This window comes from Poromitra crassiceps, assembly GCF_964638095.1.
Source record: "Poromitra crassiceps genome assembly, chromosome: 2".
Classification (NCBI taxonomy): domain Eukaryota; kingdom Metazoa; phylum Chordata; class Actinopteri; order Beryciformes; family Melamphaidae; genus Poromitra; species Poromitra crassiceps.
In genome coordinates, this window is record NC_139624.1 from 42,785,462 (window position 1) to 42,806,221 (window position 20,760).

At 42.8% G+C, this 20,760-nt stretch overlaps 1 protein-coding gene across 2 annotated transcripts in view; it reads left to right on the forward strand.

The window, feature by feature from the left end:
• The window catches only part of plxna4 (plexin A4), a gene marked incomplete at both ends in the record, with an annotated part of 489,925 nt that overhangs the window by 443,999 nt on the left and 25,166 nt on the right, over positions 1–20,760 (forward strand). For both annotated transcript variants that reach the window (XM_083659977.1, XM_083659976.1), the window contains 3 exons: positions 1,994–2,097; positions 7,294–7,393; positions 19,007–19,197. In XM_083659977.1, coding sequence (XP_083516103.1) covers positions 1,994–2,097; positions 7,294–7,393; positions 19,007–19,197 — 395 coding nt within the window. The remainder of the gene's footprint in view (positions 1–1,993; positions 2,098–7,293; positions 7,394–19,006; positions 19,198–20,760) is intronic.

Here is a 20,760-nt window from a genome sequence, read left to right on the forward strand (position 1 = left end):
TAGGGCGGGGACCGATGGGGCCATCAGAGAGCGGGGCGTGGAGGTGTGAGGAGGGGAGGGCGGGGACCAATAGGGCGTGGGGGCCGGTGCCACAGATGAAAAAGGAAGAGCACCGGCCCTGGGCGACCAGCTGTAATCACCATCCCCCCATCCATCCATCCATCCATCGCACCGACAAAAGAGATGGAAAGGAGTGAGAGGGAGAGCTCCTTTTCTCCTTGTTTCTCCCATGTGATATTTCTCTGTTCCTTCCTCTATCTCTTCTCCTTTCTTTTCTTCTCTTCTTATCCCTATGTTTTTCATTGTTTGCCTGCTCCACACTGTGATATTGTATTAGAGGTTTGACGTTTGGTTCACTTCTTGAGCCTATTCAGCTTTTTTACGACAATGTTAAATGGTTCTTCCAAAGAAGGCAAAGAAAAAGCTCAATACAGTATCACTTATCCATCAGATAAAGATGGAGTTAGTGATAACTTTTCAACAGACTGAATAGAAAAGAGTGATGCTTTCTTCTGGTTAGCTTTGTAAGCATTAGAATTTGTATAGGAACCACTCTGTTGACCACCATGTCACATCTAACATCTACAAACTCAGCTAGAGAATAGAGACTTCATTGGGCCCTGGGGAGAAATTTGATTGCCACACATCAGCTAGTGCCCACAGTATACATGACAGGATAAAAAGGTGTCACATGACAAGACATGGCATGACAAAGATATAAAAGCACAAACCTCCCTGAAGAAATCTCCGACCTGCTGTTACACACAAGTAGAAGTTCAAATGATTTCTTTATCGTGCAGACATGCCCTTAGAAATTGGAATCAAGTCTCTATCTTCATTATTTCATAGTTTTTGGCAATAAAAAAAGATGATCATCTAGTGGTGATCCAAGATCTGATCTGATTTGATTTGATTTATTTAGCACAATTTAAAAAGAAAAACAGTGCAAGGAGGGAACGAAGCCCAAAGGGCTTGTACAGAGTTCCACTCCCATCATCTACTGCAGTGGATACGTAAAACACAAGATAAACAAAGACATTTACAACATAGAAAAACTATAAACATAAACAACATAAAAGAAAACATGGTTACATAATATGGAAAATAATGACATTGAAGGTTAAGACATAAGATGTTTTTTCAATAACTTTTTGAAGGATGTGAAAGATAATGTGGACCTCAGAGACACGTCCAAATCATTCCAAAGTCTTGGACCTCTAGATGTGATATTAAATTGATGACCAGATGTTCGACAGAAAGGTAAATGAAGATTGCCACTATGCCTGGTTGAATATGAATGAAAATCAGAAGGAGAAATAAAGAAATTATGAAAGGTAAATGGAAGATCTTGTTTACTGTTGATAAACTTATGCACAAACAAGCATGAGTGAAAAACATTAAGTTTGTGAATGGGTAATATTGAATATTTCATAAAAAGAGGTGCAGATGGTTCGTGTCTACTAGACAGAGAGATCGTTCTTAAGAATCTTTTCTGGATTATCAGTAATTTGTTGAGGTAAGTTGGATAAGTTGCAGACCAGACAATATTGCAGTAATTCATATATGGAAATAGAAAACTATAATACAAAGTCAAGTGAGCAGAGGGATTGATCAGGGGACAAACCTTTTTCAGTATGCCAATATCTGAAACACCACTCAAATCAAATCCATTCTTCCTTCTCCCCAGGCCAATCAAATTTAACCTAAATTCATTAATAGATATCCTGCTGACAGACAGACAAAAAACAAACAATCAAACAAATAAAAAACTGGTGAAAACATAGCTGCCTTTGCCTCCTTAACCTTCTCAACACAGCCTGAGAATAGTGCTGTGTGAATACAGCCTGGCAATAGTGCTGTGTGAATACAGCCTGGCAATAGTGCTGTGTGAATACAGCCTGACAATAGTGCTGTGTGAATACAGCCTGGCAATAGTGCTGTGTGAATACAGTTGGTGTGTTATGCTGATCAGATATATTTCTTTCAAATGCAGAGTGGCGTCAGGGCCGAGGTCAGCGCATGATCCTGCAAGACGAGGACGTCACCACCAAGATTGAAAGTGACTGGAAGAGACTGAACATGCTGGCCCATTATCAGGTACACCTTATTGAAGAGCACTGGCTTTTAATCCTGGTCCTCAGGACCCAGAGTTTTGCTGGAATTAAATGCAGATAATTAAAACATAATTAAAAAACATTCCCCCTGATTAGATGGCTACAAGTGTACTGCTATTCCTTGAGGGTTTATTCCTTTTTCAGGTAAACCGCTTGCTCTATCAGCAAGGCAGTATCCACAGCTCAACCTTCATCGAACAGAGTCCATATTGTGTGGCGCGTGTGCGCGCGCACACTAGGGATGGGCATCGATTTTCGAATTTTCGAATAATCGTTGTTATTATCAAGGTCGACTTTTATTATTGAAAGTCGAAATTCAAAAAAAAAAAAAATTGGGGCGAGTGAAATGTTGCATTGTCTCCCCTGATTCCAAGTATAGTCGAATCGCTTGGTTTGAGCAAGTAAAACAATTTTTATAAGCATTTTAAGCAAGGTTTGTGGAAAAATGAATGGCGGATGAAATCCCATGAAGAGGGAGAGGGGGTGACTTTGGCACCCCTTTGGCACTCAGACCTGAGCCTACTAAATATTTAATGAACCACTCATGATTGTCAAAACTGTTTTTTATTTTCGAAAATGTCAATGTCATGTAACATGTTCTTTACTTCAGTGGTGCAATGCTTGTTTGAGCTAAAAATCCACAGCAGAAGCTTTTTCTATTAATTAATAAAGCCTTAGACTTAGAATCAGGCGAGACAATGCAACATTTCACTCACAAAAGAAAAAAAAAGAAAAAAAAATTTCTTTTCGAATTTCGATTAAAAGTCGACTTTGGCCAGCGAATTTCGAATAGTGTTTTTGCTAGAAATGCCCATCCCTAGCGCACGCACACGCACACACACACACACACACACACACACACACACACACACACACACACACACACACACACACACACACACACTCAACTTGTGTTCTCACCCCTCCTGATCTCACCAAACATTGCTGCTCGTTGATCCTTAGCATGATGGTCTCAAGGCATTCTGGGGCCAGCAGTCTCACAATCTCACATACATACATGTTTTTTATACTCAGTAATTAGCTAATCAGATGTTATTACGACTTGTGTGTTAAAGTAATTCCATAATGTGTAATATGTCTAACAGGGTCATAGGTACGGTAGCCTGGTAAAACCAACCCAATAACTTCATCTCACATTCTGTTTGGCTCCATGTATCAGTGTGGACTCTGAGCTGTCCACAGCGATTTCAGTGGTGGGCAACAGACACTCCTTCAGCCAATCAGTGTCGCCAAATCCACTCGAAACTCCGCTGTTGAATATTCTTGTTCTTGTTTAATTGTTGTTATTGAGTCTATTTCTTCAATAACTGAAATTATGGCTATGTTTACTCTACCAACGTTAACGTTACCACTCGTCGTTTCGGGAGCCACCATTACTGTTTTGCTAACGGCATCCTTGATTGGCTGATTACGTTGTCAACTATGAGGCAGGTCCCTGATTGGCCCGTGGACTTTGTAATTTCTGGAAATCGCTGGGGGCGGGCTGGAGGCCAGACTGATCCGCAGAACAAAACACAATGTGAGTTCACGTGATCAGGATGGTTTACCAGGCTAGGTCATATGATGGACTGTGTGTGGGTGTGTGTGTGTGGGTGTGTGTGTGTGTGTGTGTGTGTGTGTGTGTGTGTGTGTGTGTGTGTGTGTGGGTGTGGGTGTGGGTGTGGGTGTGTGTGTGTGTGGGTGTGGGTGTGGGTGTGTGTTGAAAAGTCTGTGAATTACCTTGGTAGAAGTGCTTTGAACATGAAACAGGGGGTTTCAGTCAAATTGAAAGGCTCTGTAAAGTTTTAGAAATTCAATCTTTTAGATCTCACAGAGAAAAAGTGGAAAAATGGATTGCTGCCTGCAGAGGCGTAGCATTCTCAGTTTGGAACTTGTTAGAGTGTCATTACATCTTTCTTTTTTAAAGAGATTCACACCATTCCGTCAGAGGAAAGGACTGTTCTATTCATCCAGTTTCCATGGTAATGGTGCACAAACACAGCGGTGAGATGAGTCTCCGCCACATTCAGAGAAAATATTATAACTGATATTAAACACAAAGGGGAAAAAGTAACTAACAAAAACAGTAAAGAAAAATCGAGGCCACATGTTTAGTGCAGGCTGTTTCTTTTCGACACTTTCATCAATTCATCTGTGTCTCTCTCCTTTACATGTATCTCTCCTCCGTATCCCAGCTGTGTCTCCTGCCCTGTCAGTTCCTCCTCTCCCCACCGCTTCCTCTTAGGGGTGACCTGACCCCCAGAGCGCTCTAATGGACTGTGCTGTCACAGCTCTTCCTGGTCCGTTTAGTGGGGCAGGCCTTTGAGTGACAGCACCCCCCCCCCCCACCACCACCACCACCACCACCACCAGGTGGAGGTGGAGGGAGATGGGACAGGGGGGGCTCAGGCAGGCAAGTCACCAACAACAGGGTGAGAGTTAGAGGTAATCCCTTCTGTGTAGAGAGGGGAGACAGAGACACAGATACAATCGGATGTGTCGGTCAAGCGTCTGGACACATTGAAATGGATTAGTGTTGGCTTTCACGTACGGAGTGGACAGACAGACACACTCACACACACACACACATGCACACAGTTAATAATGCAGGGGAAATGATGTACACACATTTGCCAGCAGGTAGTGAATGGACAGCACAATGCTCACTGACTGACTCATCAAACACACAGTGAGACACAGACGCATCTATGTGGAGTGACAGACAGACAGATAGACACATACTGACAGAGGCCAGTTTGGTTCCTCGTGATGATGAGTGACTGTCTGTCCAGCAGAGCTCTAAATGGGACACGGCTCCGCTCCGTCATTACGCTGTTAATCATTTGCCGGCAGCCGCTCTCCCCTGCGAGTGTGTGTGTCTTCCTGCAGAGCAGAGGTCTGTGCAGGGGCCTAAATTAAATGTCAGCAGAGGCGAGCGCTGACAGGCTTGGAGGATGAGGCGCATGGGGAGGGGGGGGGGATGGATTAGGGGGCTGATTCCAATTGGAGATAAGATAATGAAGACAGAAGTTAATTCATTTTTTTGCAGGCCGGGCAATAAGGGCGCCTTATCCTAGATGGAGAGAGAGAAAAACTGAAAACACCTCCCCGCATCCCTCACCTCTTGACACCTGAATTCTGTCATGAGGTGAGGGACAGAGTGAAAGGATGGCACACTAGGGGGGGGGGGGGTATCGTCCTCGATATATCATTACAGCTCATCATCATATATCACAAATACGTACATGTCGTGAAATTGTGATGATGGCAATATTCCGACTTGTTGGTGTAATGACATCACACTGTTGCGTAATGGTGTGAGGTACGCTTAGCAATAACAAGCATGGCTGAAAGCAGCTCCACGGTGGAGGAGATACTTCCAAAAAGGGGAGTGACTTCAGTAATGTGAGAGTGGTTTGGTTACAAAAGAGCATGTACAACATAATATTTGAAGGCATATTTGAATATTTGAAGGCAAACTGTTCCATTTATGCTGACATATAAAGCTATAACTTATTTTGTTGGAATTGTATGTTCTTGAAATTAATAATAAAATATTTTTCTGCATTTTGTCATATCATCAAGAATATTGTTATTGCAGAAATACCATGAAATATTGTGATATTATTATAGGGCCATATCACCTGACCCACCCCTAGGGGACACCACAAACACATTCAGGTTCCTCTCATGGGGGGTCTGGTTTCTGAGACTTTACATTTCCGTTTTTCTTACTTCACTGAATGTAATTGAGATGTCTTTGACTTGAGTTTGGAAGAGTGAAGTCCATGCAGTATTTTTGATAAAGATCTGGTTGCTCCACTAATCAAATCCATTGATGCACTCCATTGACTGATGTCAACCCTGGACAAAGCAGACATGTTGTTTGGCCTTAGGATGTCCTCCAGATATCTGTCTGTCTTCAGCAGATATGACTGACCAGACACGCTGAGTGGACTCAGACGTTGCTCTATCAAACTAATCTGGTTTGATCCAAACATGTCAGGCTTCAGCCAACCGCCAAACCCACTCCCTCTCTGCCCTCACTTAGGTCAAGTGAAAAGTTTCATCTCTTGTTCAGGAAACGTCACATAGTAGCCACTAGCAAACAATTCCCTCCACTTCTCTCTTCCTGAAAAATGCTCTCCGCTTTCTTCCTTTGTCCCCTCCCCCAAATGTTATTTCCCAAAACGCCACTCCTCCTTTTCTCATTTCATTATGTTCCATTATAATTTTCTGACTTCATATCTTTTCAACATGTAAGATTAGTGATCAGGGAGCATGCTTTAGGGCGTAGGGGGGTTTGGGTCTGCCCTATTACCTCCCCCTTACAATGATATCAACATATTATGCATACGGCAATAATGTTACAATCCAATAAGGCCCAGACTTACGTACACACATACACTACCCACAATGCCCCTGGACCCTATTCCCCATCCCACCCACCCACACTATCATAGAGATCACTGCAATTAACCCTGCCATAGCCTGAGGCGCGGGTAGTCAGATTATGCAGAATAGGTGTGTGTGTGTGTGTGTGTGTGTGTGTGTGTGTGTGTGTGTGTGTGTGTGTGTGTGTGCGTGCGTGCGTGCACATGCGCATGCGTGCGTGTGTCAGAGGCACGGCTGGGACGGCCCCTATCCCAGTTGTGTTAATTGAATCCTGTTTGGCTGGAGGCGGACTGGGGCGGGCGGGACGCATGTCTGACTCACTCATTTGCACACACTTACTTACACATAGACCAACACATGCACCCATACACACACCACACTATTCTTCACACTTTCACACAGTGTATAACACACTTACGCACGCGCGCGCACACACACACACACACACACACACACACACACACTATGCTGGCCCTAGAGGAAAGGTGTTATTGAATAGAGAGTGTGGGACGTCCCTCTCAATGGCAAACTGGCCCTCCATATGGCTGTGTGGGCTGAATGGGGCACACAGGGTAATACGATAGTCTCCCTGTTTATCCATATCCAACTAGAATAGATGGAGAGAAATATAGAAGCTGACATCAATACAATGATCTATGTCTTCACTGAGTGGTTGTGTTATGGCTGTGCATACTGTACAGGGAATACTGCGTCTGGAAAATGCTTATAGATGTATTGTTTTGGACACTAATTAAAATAATGTGTGTTCGTGTGTGTTTTGCAGGTACCTGATAATTCAGTGGCGGCCCTGGTGCCCAAACAAGTGACAGCCTACAATTCTGTCAACAACTCCACCGTGTCTCGAACTTCCGCCAGTAAATATGGTAAGTCTGATCGAATGCGTATCGTCATGCTTCAGTTGAGTCTGTCAGAAAGCCACCCAACCAACACCTTACTGTATATCACACACACTGGTAGAAATCCAGTCCAGCAGGGCAGCAGTGTGTGCCTCCATACACCACCAAGTATGGACATCTGGGGTCTCATCTATCAAACCTTGCTTATAATCCCTACTAAAACCATGACTAACCTGTCCAGTGACTATCTACTCCATGCAATCCATGTTTCACCACCCAGTATCGTCTTGCAAAGGTATCCCACACAAACGTATAGATGTAAAAAACAAAACAATAAAACCGTTTAAAAGACAACTTAGGCAAATAATCTACGCAAACGCTGACCCATCTTTAAGTCCAGCGCCCCAGCAACTTTCCCTTAAGGTACTTGTCGAGTATCGGTCTCGTGCCGGTATTTAGCCTTAGATGGAGTTTACCACCCCCTTTGGGCTGCATTCCCAAACAACCCGACTCCGAGATGACCGGACCAGAGTGTTAGTGGTGAAGAGAAGTCACTGAGAAGTGCACACATATACGCACCTTATCCCACACAGAGAAGTGCACACATATACGCACCTTATCCCACACAGAGAAGTGCACACATATACGCACCTTATCCCACACAGAGAAGTGCACACATATACGCACCTTATCCCACACAAATGATTTCTAAAGCCCAAATGCCAGACCGTCGTCCAACTGACAACCTCTGTTGTGACCATGGTTGTGACAAGCGGAGATAATGGTTGTTTGCAGTGAATGCGCATTTGGAAAAGATATGTACTGTAGGCCTAACCTATGGGCCTGTCATTGGAACAATCATATAGTTTACCAGCCAACACTGGAATTGTAATGTCTGTGATTAATTATTTAAATCCATGTGAATCGGCTGTTAACACTTTGAGTGCCACGGCCCTTGGGCAAAAGGTTGCTTGCTGTGCCACATAGGCCGCAATGCATTTTAAAACAGTCATATAATTTCTTTAATAATTACTATGTAAACACTGAACACGCACAAATAACGATGAGACTCTCTTCTATCACCTGCAAAAAAAAGTTTATTGATCCCATTTTCCGTTCTTTAGTTATGAGCCGGAGAAGATAGCTTGATTGAACCAAAAACAGCCCTTTTTTTCTACGAGCTGAGATAATGAGCCTTTTGTGAAATTAAACATTTCAAGCACATCACTGACTCTGAAGCTAATTTTCTGATGTCTGGGTCTGTCTGGGTGAAGTGTATGCTGCTCTGCGTGCTCTGCGTGCCCCCCCCCCCCCCCCCCCTCAACTGCACACGCCTCCTCCTGGGTGTGTCTGTTGGCTCTCTGCTGAGTTTGCTGTGCACACACAGTGAAGGGTGCGCGACATCCAGCTTTTTGGTTCCGCGTTTGTTTGTCACGGGCTCCCATGCTTCGAGTTGAGAATAATAAGGCTGATTATGCGAATGTGCTGTCGCAGCGGACACGGAGGTGCTCAGTTGTGACAGCGGATGCAGCTGCTGCGGGCACAGCTGGCGTTTGGCTTCATGCATGTTGATGCATACGGACGGATGCGATGCGATTTCCTTTTTCCCCAGCGACTTCTTCTGTGTGTTTGGCTCCACTTTCTCTTATCAGGAGAGTGCTGTCGCCACCTAATGGGTTTGTAAAATAGGTTATAGACCTCCAATAGCTACAATATTGTAAGAGGCGATGTAAGAAGCTTAGATCGACACCCCCCCGTCAAAAAAACAATTTGGAGTTACTGACGCCATTTGGCGTCGCTGGCAGCCTATGGTAAATTTCTAATGACGCCATATGGCGTCGCTGGCACTCAATGTGTTAATGGTCATTTACATATTTATTTCTATATGAATAGTTCATTTGTAGAAACAGATTTAAAGCCATTCTTAAAATTAGCCCAATAGACAACACATGCTGATACGCCATAGCCTATCAAAGTGAAAATGATTAGGTGAAAGTTGTACAGGTAGGCCTAATTATGATCTACAATAAGCACAAATATTAAAAATAAAATAGGATACAAATATATAAATGAAATAAAGGCCAAATAAAAGGCAAGATAAACGAACCCGTCATAGGCTATATTGCTTTCCTTGTACCTTTCCTGTGTTCTCGGACTTAGCCTATAGGGAGATGCTGCTTTAGGCCTTGGCCACACTGATCCGTCAGAAAATGGACAGAACAGATAGACGGATAGATGTTCAGGTGTGCGTGCCATCACTGATAGGATAGTCATTCGTTCCTAGGAAGTCCTAAGAATCCTTAGTAGGGATTTGATAGATGAGAGCCCTGGTGAGTACTATGACCTGGACAGCAGGTTTGATAGATGAGAGCCCTGGTGAGTACTATGACCTGGACAGCAGGTTTGATAGATGAGAGCCCTGGTGAGTACTATGACCTGGACAGCAGGTTTGATAGATGAGAGCCCTGGTGAGTACTATGACCTGGACAGCAGGTTTGATAGATGAGAGCCCTGGTGAGTACTATGACCTGGACAGCAGGTTTGATAGATGAGAGCCCTGGTGAGTACTATGACCTGGACAGCAGTGGCCTACACAACACAATTTCTAGTACAAAGGGAAGAATAACAAGATACCAAATACGGTAGACACTTTCCACTTTTGTCTGGCATCTTGAGATTGGCGAGCGCGTCTTCTCATCATTCGGTTTGTCCGCCTGTCCATCTGTTCCGCATCTCCTTGAACCCGAGAAAGCATGCAGTGAGTAGCTGATCAAAGGGCCAGCCTCGCTGGCCACAAACACTTCAGAGACATCAAATGCTGCTCCCCATTATTAGCATCACCTCATCTCATCTCCATAGCATCTCACCGCGCCTCCACGGCTCCAAATGAGACCAGATAGGACAAGGTGAGTGGCCAAAGAGGAAGGGGCTGGGAGAATGCTGGGAATATCTCGCCCGCTCTTCTTTTGCGGGGATTGACTTCAAACACGAGTGTGATCCACTTCACAACTGGTGTTGTGCTTGAGAGTGACTTTGAACTCTCTCTGAGCACAATGGTTAAATAGGGGAGAATGAGACCAGTGTGAATTTAATATAGCGGCAAAAGAGCGGGGGGATAAATAAAAAAGTGGGAGTTGGAAGGAGACAAAGAAGTTGTGGAGAAAGTACAAAGACAAAGACAAACACCATACGAGCGTAGCGAGCAAGTGGGGAAACTTGCACCTTTGATGTTCTTTGATGAAAAGTTTCCATTAGGAGCCCAAAACACCTGAAAATACCACCTCGTCTGTGTGGCCCAGTACATGAGTGAGTAAAGGCATTGATATACTTCAGTACATGAGTGAGTAAAGGCCTTGATATACTTCAGTACATGAGTGAGTAAAGGCCTTGATATACTTCAGTACATGAGTGAGTAAAGGCCTTGGTATACTTCAGTACATGAGTGAGTAAAGGCCTTGGTATACTTCAGTACATGAGTGAGTAAAGGCCTTGATATACTTCAGTACATGAGTGAGTAAAGGCCTTGATATACTTCAGTACATGAGTGAGTAAAGGCCTTGATATACTTCAGTACATGAGTGAGTAAAGGCCTTGATATACTTCAGTACATGAATGAGTAAAGGCCTTGATATACTTCAGTACATGAGTGAGTAAAGGCCTTGATATACTTCAGTACATGAGTGAGTAAAGGCCTTGATATACTTCAGTACATGAGTGAGTAAAGGCCTTGATATACTTCAGTACATGAGTGAGTAAAGGCCTTGATATACTTCAGTACATGAATGAGTAAAGGCCTTGATATACTTCAGTACATGAGTGAGTAAAGGCCTTGATATACTTCAGTACATGAGTGAGTAAAGGCCTTGATATACTTCAGTACATGAGTGAGTAAAGGCCTTGATATACTTCAGTACATGAGTGAGTAAAGGCCTTGATATACTTCAGTACATGAGTGAGTAAAGGCCTTGATATACTTCAGTACATGAGTGAGTAAAGGCCTTGATATACTTCAGTACATGAGTGAGTAAAGGCCTTGATATACTTCAGTACATGAGTGAGTAAAGGCCTTGATATACTTCAGTACATGAGTGAGTAAAGGCCTTGGTATACTTCAGTACATGAGTGAGTAAAGGCCTTGATATACTTCAGTACATGAGTGAGTAAAGGCCTTGGTATACTTCAGTACATGAGTGAGTAAAGGCCTTGATATACTTCAGTACATGAGTGAGTAAAGGCCTTGATATACTTCAGTACATGAGTGAGTAAAGGCCTTGATATACTTCAGTACATGAGTGAGTAAAGGCCTTGATATACTTCAGTACATGAGTGAATAAAGGCCTTGATATACTTCAGTACATGAGTGAGTAAAGGCCTTGATATACTTCAGTACATGAGTGAGTAAAGGCCTTGATATACTTCAGTACATGAGTGAGTAAAGGCCTTGATATACTTCAGTACATGAATGAGTAAAGGCCTTGATATACTTCAGTACATGAGTGAGTAAAGGCCTTGATATACTTCAGTACATGAGTGAGTAAAGGCCTTGATATACTTCAGTACATGAGTGAGTAAAGGCCTTGATATACTTCAGTACATGAGTGAGTAAAGGCCTTGATATACTTCAGTACATGAGTGAGTAAAGGCCTTGATATACTTCAGTACATGAGTGAGTAAAGGCCTTGATATACTTCAGTACATGAGTGAGTAAAGGCCTTGATATACTTCAGTACATGAGTGAGTAAAGGCCTTGATATACTTCAGTACATGAGTGAGTAAAGGCCTTGATATACTTCAGTACATGAGTGAGTAAAGGCCTTGATATACTTCAGTACATGAGTGAGTAAAGGCCTTGGTATACTTCAGTACATGAGTGAGTAAAGGCCTTGATATACTTCAGTACATGAGTGAGTAAAGGCCTTGGTATACTTCAGTACATGAGTGAGTAAAGGCCTTGATATACTTCAGTACATGAGTGAGTAAAGGCCTTGGTCTACTTCAGTACATAAGTGAGTAAAGGCCTTGGTATACTTCAGTACATGAGTGAGTAAAGGCCTTGATATACTTCAGTACATGAGTGAGTAAAGGCCTTGATATACTTCAGTACATAAGTGAGTAAAGGCCTTGATATACTTCAGTACATAAGTGAGTAAAGGCCTTGATATACTTCAGTACATGAGTGAGTAAAGGCCTTGATATACTTCAGTACATGAGTGAGTAAAGGCCTTGGTATACTTCAGTACATGAGTGAGTAAAGGCCTTGATATACTTCAGTACATGAGTGAGTAAAGGCCTTGATATACTTCAGTACATGAGTGAGTAAAGGCCTTGATATACTTCAGTACATGAGTGAGTAAAGGCCTTGGTATACTTCAGTACATGAGTGAGTAAAGGCCTTGATATACTTCAGTACATGAGTGAGTAAAGGCCTTGATATACTTCAGTACATGAGTGAGTAAAGGCCTTGATATACTTCAGTACATGAGTGAGTAAAGGCCTTGGTCTACTTCAGTACATAAGTGAGTAAAGGCCTTGATATACTTCAGTACATGAGTGAATAAAGGCCTTGATATAATTCAGTACATGAGTGAGTAAAGGCCTTGATATACTTCAGTACATGAGTGAGTAAAGGCCTTGATATACTTCAGTACATGAGTGAGTAAAGGCCTTGATATACTTCAGTACATGAGTGAGTAAAGGCCTTGATATACTTCAGTACATGAGTGAGTAAAGGCCTTGATATACTTCAGTACATGAGTGAGTAAAGGCCTTGATATACTTCAGTACATGAGTGAGTAAAGGCCTTGATATACTTCAGTACATGAGTGAGTAAAGGCATTGATATACTTCAGTACATGAGTGAGTAAAGGCCTTGATATAATTCAGTACATGAGTGAGTAAAGGCCTTGATATACTTCAGTACATGAGTGAGTAAAGGCCTTGATATACTTCAGTACATGAGTGAGTAAAGGCCTTGATATACTTCAGTACATGAGTGAGTAAAGGCCTTGATATACTTCAGTACATGAGTGAGTAAAGGCCTTGATATACTTCAGTACATGAGTGAGTAAAGGCCTTGATATACTTCAGTACATGAGTGAGTAAAGGCCTTGATATACTTCAGTACATGAGTGAGTAAAGGCCTTGATATACTTCAGTACATGAGTGAGTAAAGGCCTTGATATACTTCAGTACATGAGTGAGTAAAGGCCTTGATATACTTCAGTACATGAGTGAGTAAAGGCCTTGATATACTTCAGTACATGAGTGAGTAAAGGCCTTGATATACTTCAGTACATGAGTGAGTAAAGGCCTTGATATACTTCAGTACATGAGTGAGTAAAGGCCTTGATATACTTCAGTACATGAGTGAGTAAAGGCCTTGATATACTTCAGTACATGAGTGAGTAAAGGCCTTGATATACTTCAGTACATGAGTGAGTAAAGGCCTTGATATACTTCAGTACATGAGTGAGTAAAGGCCTTGATATACTTCAGTACATGAATGAGTAAAGGCCTTGATATACTTCAGTACATGAGTGAGTAAAGGCCTTGATATACTTCAGTACATGAGTGAGTAAAGGCCTTGATATACTTCAGTACATGAGTGAGTAAAGGCCTTGATATACTTCAGTACATGAGTGAGTAAAGGCCTTGATATACTTCAGTACATGAGTGAGTAAAGGCCTTGATATACTTCAGTACATGAGTGAGTAAAGGCCTTGATATACTTCAGTACATGAGGGAGTAAAGGCCTTGATATACTTCAGTACATGAGTGAGTAAAGGCCTTGATATACTTCAATACATGAGTGAGTAAAGGCCTTGATATACTTCAGTACATGAGTGAGTAAAGGCCTTGATATACTTCAGTACATGAGTGAGTAAAGGCCTTGATATACTTCAGTACATGAGTGAGTAAAGGCCTTGATATACTTCAATACATGAGTGAGTAAAGGCCTTGATATACTTCAATACATGAGTGAGTAAAGGCCTTGATATACTTCAGTACATGAGTGAGTAAAGGCCTTGATATACTTCAGTACATGAGTGAGTAAAGGCCTTGATATACTTCAGTACATGAATGAGTAAAGGCCTTGATATACTTCAGTACATGAGTGAGTAAAGGCCTTGATATACTTCAGTACATGAGTGAGTAAAGGCCTTGATATACTTCAGTACATGAGTGAGTAAAGGCCTTGATATACTTCAGTACATGAGTGAGTAAAGGCCTTGATATACTTCAGTACATGAGTGAGTAAAGGCCTTGATATACTTCAGTACATGAGTGAGTAAAGGCCTTGATATACTTCAGTACATGAGGGAGTAAAGGCCTTGATATACTTCAGTACATGAGTGAGTAAAGGCCTTGATATACTTCAATACATGAGTGAGTAAAGGCCTTGATATACTTCAGTACATGAGTGAGTAAAGGCCTTGATATACTTCAGTACATGAGTGAGTAAAGGCCTTGATATACTTCAGTACATGAGTGAGTAAAGGCCTTGATATACTTCAATACATGAGTGAGTAAAGGCCTTGATATACTTCAGTACATGAGTGAGTAAAGGCCTTGATATACTTCAGTACATAAGTGAGTAAAGGCCTTGATATACTTCAGTACATGAGTGAGTAAAGGCCTTGATATACTTCAGTACATGAGTGAGTAAAGGCCTTGATATACTTCAGTACATGAGTGAGTAAAGGCCTTGATATACTTCAGTACATGAGTGAGTAAAGGCCTTGATATACTTCAGTACATGAGTGAGTAAAGGCCTTGATATACTTCAGTACATGAGTGAGTAAAGGCCTTGATATACTTCAATACATGAGTGAGTAAAGGCCTTGATATACTTCAATACATGAGTGAGTAAAGGCCTTGATATACTTCAGTACATGAGTGAGTAAAGGCCTTGATATACTTCAGTACATGAGTGAGTAAAGGCCTTGATATACTTCAGTACATGAGTGAGTAAAGGCCTTGATATACTTCAGTACATGAGTGAGTAAAGGCCTTGATACTGTATACTCCCGCATCAAACATCTCAGCAAATGCACCGAGGGGTGCGCTGCGGTCAGCGAACCTGCCGGCGCAGCCTGTGTGCAGCTCCTCAAAATGTGACTCGACACAGCTGATGCGAATAGTGCGAGTATAATGTAATATAGATGGGGAGATAACATAGCTATTTAAGCAATATCACACGAGAGGGAGTGCTGTTGTTGGCTAATGTTGGCTCCTACTGCTGTGATTCGGTCGTAGGCACGAGGCCGCAGGCCGAGTGCCGAAGATAATCACAGCAGTGCTGATATTAGCCAACAACAGCACGACCTCGAGTGTGACATTGCTTTTATACAACAGTTCTATTAAACAAAGCTGATAAAAAAAATGACAAAAAGCTGAGAAAATATATGATTTCTCTATTTATTCCTCCGCCAACAAAAATAGTCCACTCAGCTTTCTGCTTTGCCGAAAAATGTAGCCTAATCAGCCTAATTAACTGCAGGCTGTCTACTTTACTACTGTCTACTCTACAGCTGTGAAGTGTTTTGTTGATTAGGGCAGCTGTGAAGCGGAGTGATCTACACACAGTGAAGCGCCAGTGCGTTATCATGAATTAGAACACGGCTCTCTTGAATACTCGATTCTGATTGGTCAATCAACAAGATTCACCGGTCATTATTTCTCGACAACCGACCGCTGCTCTACTGATTAATCCAGCGGTGTCAACACTCACTACAATGATTAGGCACACCTGGATTAATCAGTTGATAAGAGCTTTTTGTCAGCAAACACTACTAATTAGGCCAACCAGTTGCAGCTGTGGTGTCTTGTGTGCCAATTACGAATGAAACTAATTATTACTAATGAAAATAATTATTTTTGTCAGATTATTGAATGATTTAGTTGTAGGCCATAATGACCATGCTGGGAAATAATGACCTTCAGGTGATGATTAAGCCATCAATCATCACCTGTCGGTCATTATTTCCCCCGTAATCACCGCCTCAATATACATTATCCCTTACATATCGGCACTGGTAGGATCCCTCTTGTCCAATCAAATTGCCCGGCCGGAACTACCTGTTGTATAATTAAGCAATATAGCACGAGAGCAAGTGTGTTGTGGAGAATATATCCCGCTGATAAGCTGCGGCCTCGTGGGATAACAGCTTATCAGCGGGATATATTCCACAACACCACGCAGCTCGAGTGCTATATTGCTTTTATAAAACGGTTTCCAAGTATAATAATATAATAATAATAATACTATAAGTCCGACTGGCATTGTATTCTGATAGAGTCAGTTGAAACACTACTGTAAGGCGGGACCTCTAGCAAGAAGATAGACGTGCGGGTGATTTGATTGGATCGTTCTGGAGACTGAAGTCGACATTGGCCAATCCTGGCGCTTGCTGAGAAGCTGAGAGCGTTTTGCAAAGCCCGACACCAGAGCCATATGCCGACACCAAGTAACGTTACGTCTTATTTAGAAATGCGGGGAGAGAGGGGTTAAGACATTAGCCCGCGTCTATATAATACCAATTATAAAACGGCTCTCTCAAATCAAGCAATCTGATTGGTTCACAGCCATTGTATAAATCCAATAACCGAGTCCAATGGACTCGGTTATTGGTTGCCATGGCAACTCTCTTACTAAAAGCCTTTGGTTTAAAAAAAACAAATGGCGCTGTCAGATCCTTGTGAATCGATCTTCGCTTATAACTTTACTAATACTTCGCAGAAAATGATGTTTTGTACAAGAATAGACGCGGGCTAATGTCTTAACCCCTCTCTCGCGCGCCCTCACTCTTGCCAGTCGGACTTATAGTATTATTATTATTATATTATTATACTTGGAAACCGTTTTATAAAAGCAATATAGCACTCGAGCTGCGTGGTGTTGTGGAATATATCCCGCTGATAAGCTGTTATCCCACGAGGCCGATAACAGCTTATCAGCGGGATATATTCTGCACAACACACTTGCTCTCGTGCTATATTGCTTAAGTATATGCCCTACATTCTCTCCTTGACTTCTAGTCATTGAACTCCTAGTGAAATCACACAATTCGCTCATTTTGCTGGGGACTCCCCTGCGAGCCCTCGTCAAGCTGACGTTCGAGTGTATTCACCTTATGTCCCAACACAGGGATCAGCCAGTTAGTGGGCGGGGCTACATAAGGTGAATAGGACCAGCTGCCGCCGGCAAGGCTCCAAGTTGAGGCGGAAGTATATTTCAGCCTTAAGTCTGCACATGAGCCCCAGGGGCCGGTTGCACAAAACACCTTTAGTTAAGATTTTCCTTAGTCCGTTAAGGTTTCCACAAAATAAAATTGGTTGCACAAAACACCCTTATGTCTTGTCTTTAAGTTTTCCTATAAATGTTTAACCTTAAGGAGAAGGCTTAAGGGTGTTTTGTGCAACCAATTTTATTTTATGGAAATCTTAATTTAGACTTTAAGGAAAATCTTAACCCAAGGTGTTTTGTGCAACCGGCCTAAGGTAGCTGCCTTAGGATCCAATCTTTCCCTCATGTCCCACACCTAAGGGTGTTTTCGCCTTCCGCCTACGGCGTCGGGTGAAGCATGAGTATATAGCACGGCCTGTCATGATCTATTGCTTAAGTATAAGGTTCATACTTCTCAAAACAGGTCAGGTTTTGTTTTTCTTATTACACAGCTAGTGTGAAATATTGCTGACTGAATAGCATTGAGCTAAGCAAGATGCAGAAACACACATGTATACATACAGTACACACAAAATAATTGCAGTTTATGGTGAAATTTGAGTGGCCAATATGCACACACTCTCTCTGTACTGTATCTGCTGTCTCCAGCTGTGTCTTTCCCCCAGCCCTCCCCTCTCCACACTCCTGCTGCTTTTCTCTCTGGACACATTGATTTCTGTCATGGTGAATAACACCCTTAGTGTTTTTTTATTCTTCTTCTTTTTTAGCCTCTCTTGTCCCCAAACCGCACCCACTGATCCATTTTTTTCACACTGTGTAAACATTCACTGAGCCGTGTGTTTGGAAATGTCATCACCACTCCGGCCACTGGGTGGGCCATGCATATTTCATCTCGCTCGACACCTGTTCGATTTTGTGTCGGCCTGCGATGTTGTGTCTTATCCCTGGAGAAGAAGAAGCCATGAAAAATTAAACGTGGGCACTCGCTCTCTAACTAAAAGTTTCATATCCAATCTCCCAGAGAAATAAACCGCAACCACCCCCCCCCACACACACACACACACACACACACACACCCACACACACACACACACAGACACACACACACACACACACACACACACACACACACACACACACACACACACACATACAAAAAGTATGCTACCAGGGAAACGCAGGCTCAAGGCTTTGCTTTGTTGTGTGCTTCTTTGGTATCTTTTGTTAAACAATGGACTGATCTCTTTCATACTTTTTCTAATTTGTTGCGTTGCCTTTGCTGCCTTTGTCTTTGTGATTGTTGCTTTGATGTTAGCTGTTTCTGTGTTTACCTGCCAGAGGAAAAAGCATAAATAGCTGCTTTTCCGACTGATATTTGTGGTCTTCCAGCTTTGAAAGTTGCGTCAGTACTATGTCAGCAGTACATCTAACTAACGTGTTGTTTCTCCTCACAGAGAACATGATCAAGTACACCGGAAGCCCTGACAGCCTGCGCTCCCGCACTCCTATGATCACTCCTGACCTGGAGAGCGGAGTGAAGGTCTGGCACCTGGTGAAGAACCACGAGCATGGAGACCAGAAGGAGGGAGACCGCGGCAGCAAGATGGTCTCCGAGATCTACCTAACACGACTGCTGGCCACCAAGGTGAGTCCGAGATCTGAGGATGTTTATTCCTTCATGGGCACTGGGGAATTTTTTTAACGGCTCATTTTGTCATGTATTTCATGTTTTCCCCCCCTTCAAATTCACATGACGAGATTTAGAAAATGGAATGATAGGGTGTCCAGGTAGTGCAGCGGTAGATTCCCCGCCTACCAACACAAGGCTCGCAGGTTTGAGCCCCCGTGTTACCTCCGGCTTGGTCACGCGCCCATACAGGCGCAATTGGTCATGCCTGCGGGTGGGAAGCTGGATTAAGGGTATGTGTCCTGGTCGCTGCACTCGTGGCTCCTCTGTTCGGTCGGGGCGCCTGTTCGGAGGGGAGGAGAACTGGGGAGAATAGTGTGATCCTCCCACGTGCTACGTCCTGCTGGTGAACGACCGGGACAGTCTAGGGAATTGACCATTACAATTGGAGAGAAAACGGGGGGAAATCTGAAAAAGCTGTGAAAAACGATTTATGATTCAACAGCAAGCGTTTAGCTCAGTATCACATACTTGTGCTTTTGGAAAATGGTTTCTTTATCTCTGGGCAGCTCAGCAGCTGACAGGCTCAAATGTCACATAAAGTTCAGCCTGTCATGACTCAGAACACCCACACCTTATTTATATATTCATGTTGCTGTTTGGATGAGTCACCCCTGTGTTCAAATGGATCCTCTATCCCCTCAGGTGGGGAAGAGAAAATATGCAGATATTGTTGTTTCTCTGTTCATTACTGTTGCGTTGACACTGGCAGCATATCAAAGAGGCTCAAGAAGAAAAGACCTGTGAAGCTGCTGAAGGTGTTTCTGTATTAAAAAGAGATATTATCAGGCAAAAATAGAAATGGCTTTAAAATTGGGTCTCTTTGAATGTGCCTCGGTGGCCTTCAGGAAAAAAGGGAAAAAGTTAATTTGGTTTGGAGGGAAATGTGACTTTGATCCGACAGCTGAATGTAAATTAACAATCCACTCCTAAAGCGCCTGCTTCCTTCTTTTCCCCATCAAGACGTCCTTTCTATCAAAAAACAGCCAAAGAGACGCACAGGGAAGGTACAAAGGAGGGCCAAGATGTGAGCATGTTGAGGCTGCCATTTTTTCATTAGGGAACTTCGCTTTTGAGCCTTTGTTTTGCAGGTTACATCCCGCTCACTTGTGTTCTTGTGGTTCCTATCATGTAAATACCAAGTGCCTTCAGTCAATGCAGACACAGGCAGAGGAATAGGATGCAGAACCATACAAACAAAACATCTGTCATTTCTTGCAGAATGTGGCAACACTCTCTACAGTATGAAGCATGTGTGCCAAACATGTATCGCTAATCACTGCTGCTTTCTAATATACAAACAACTCAAAACCTGCCTTTCTTTCTCAGTCAAAATGCACTACTCAAACACATCATCAGCTGACCATGGACACACACACACACACACACACACTGATACACACAGTCACATACATGTACATGTATATCCTCCCGCACACACACACACACACTGATACACACACAGTCGCATATATCCTCCCGCACACACACACACACACACACTGATACACACACAGTCAC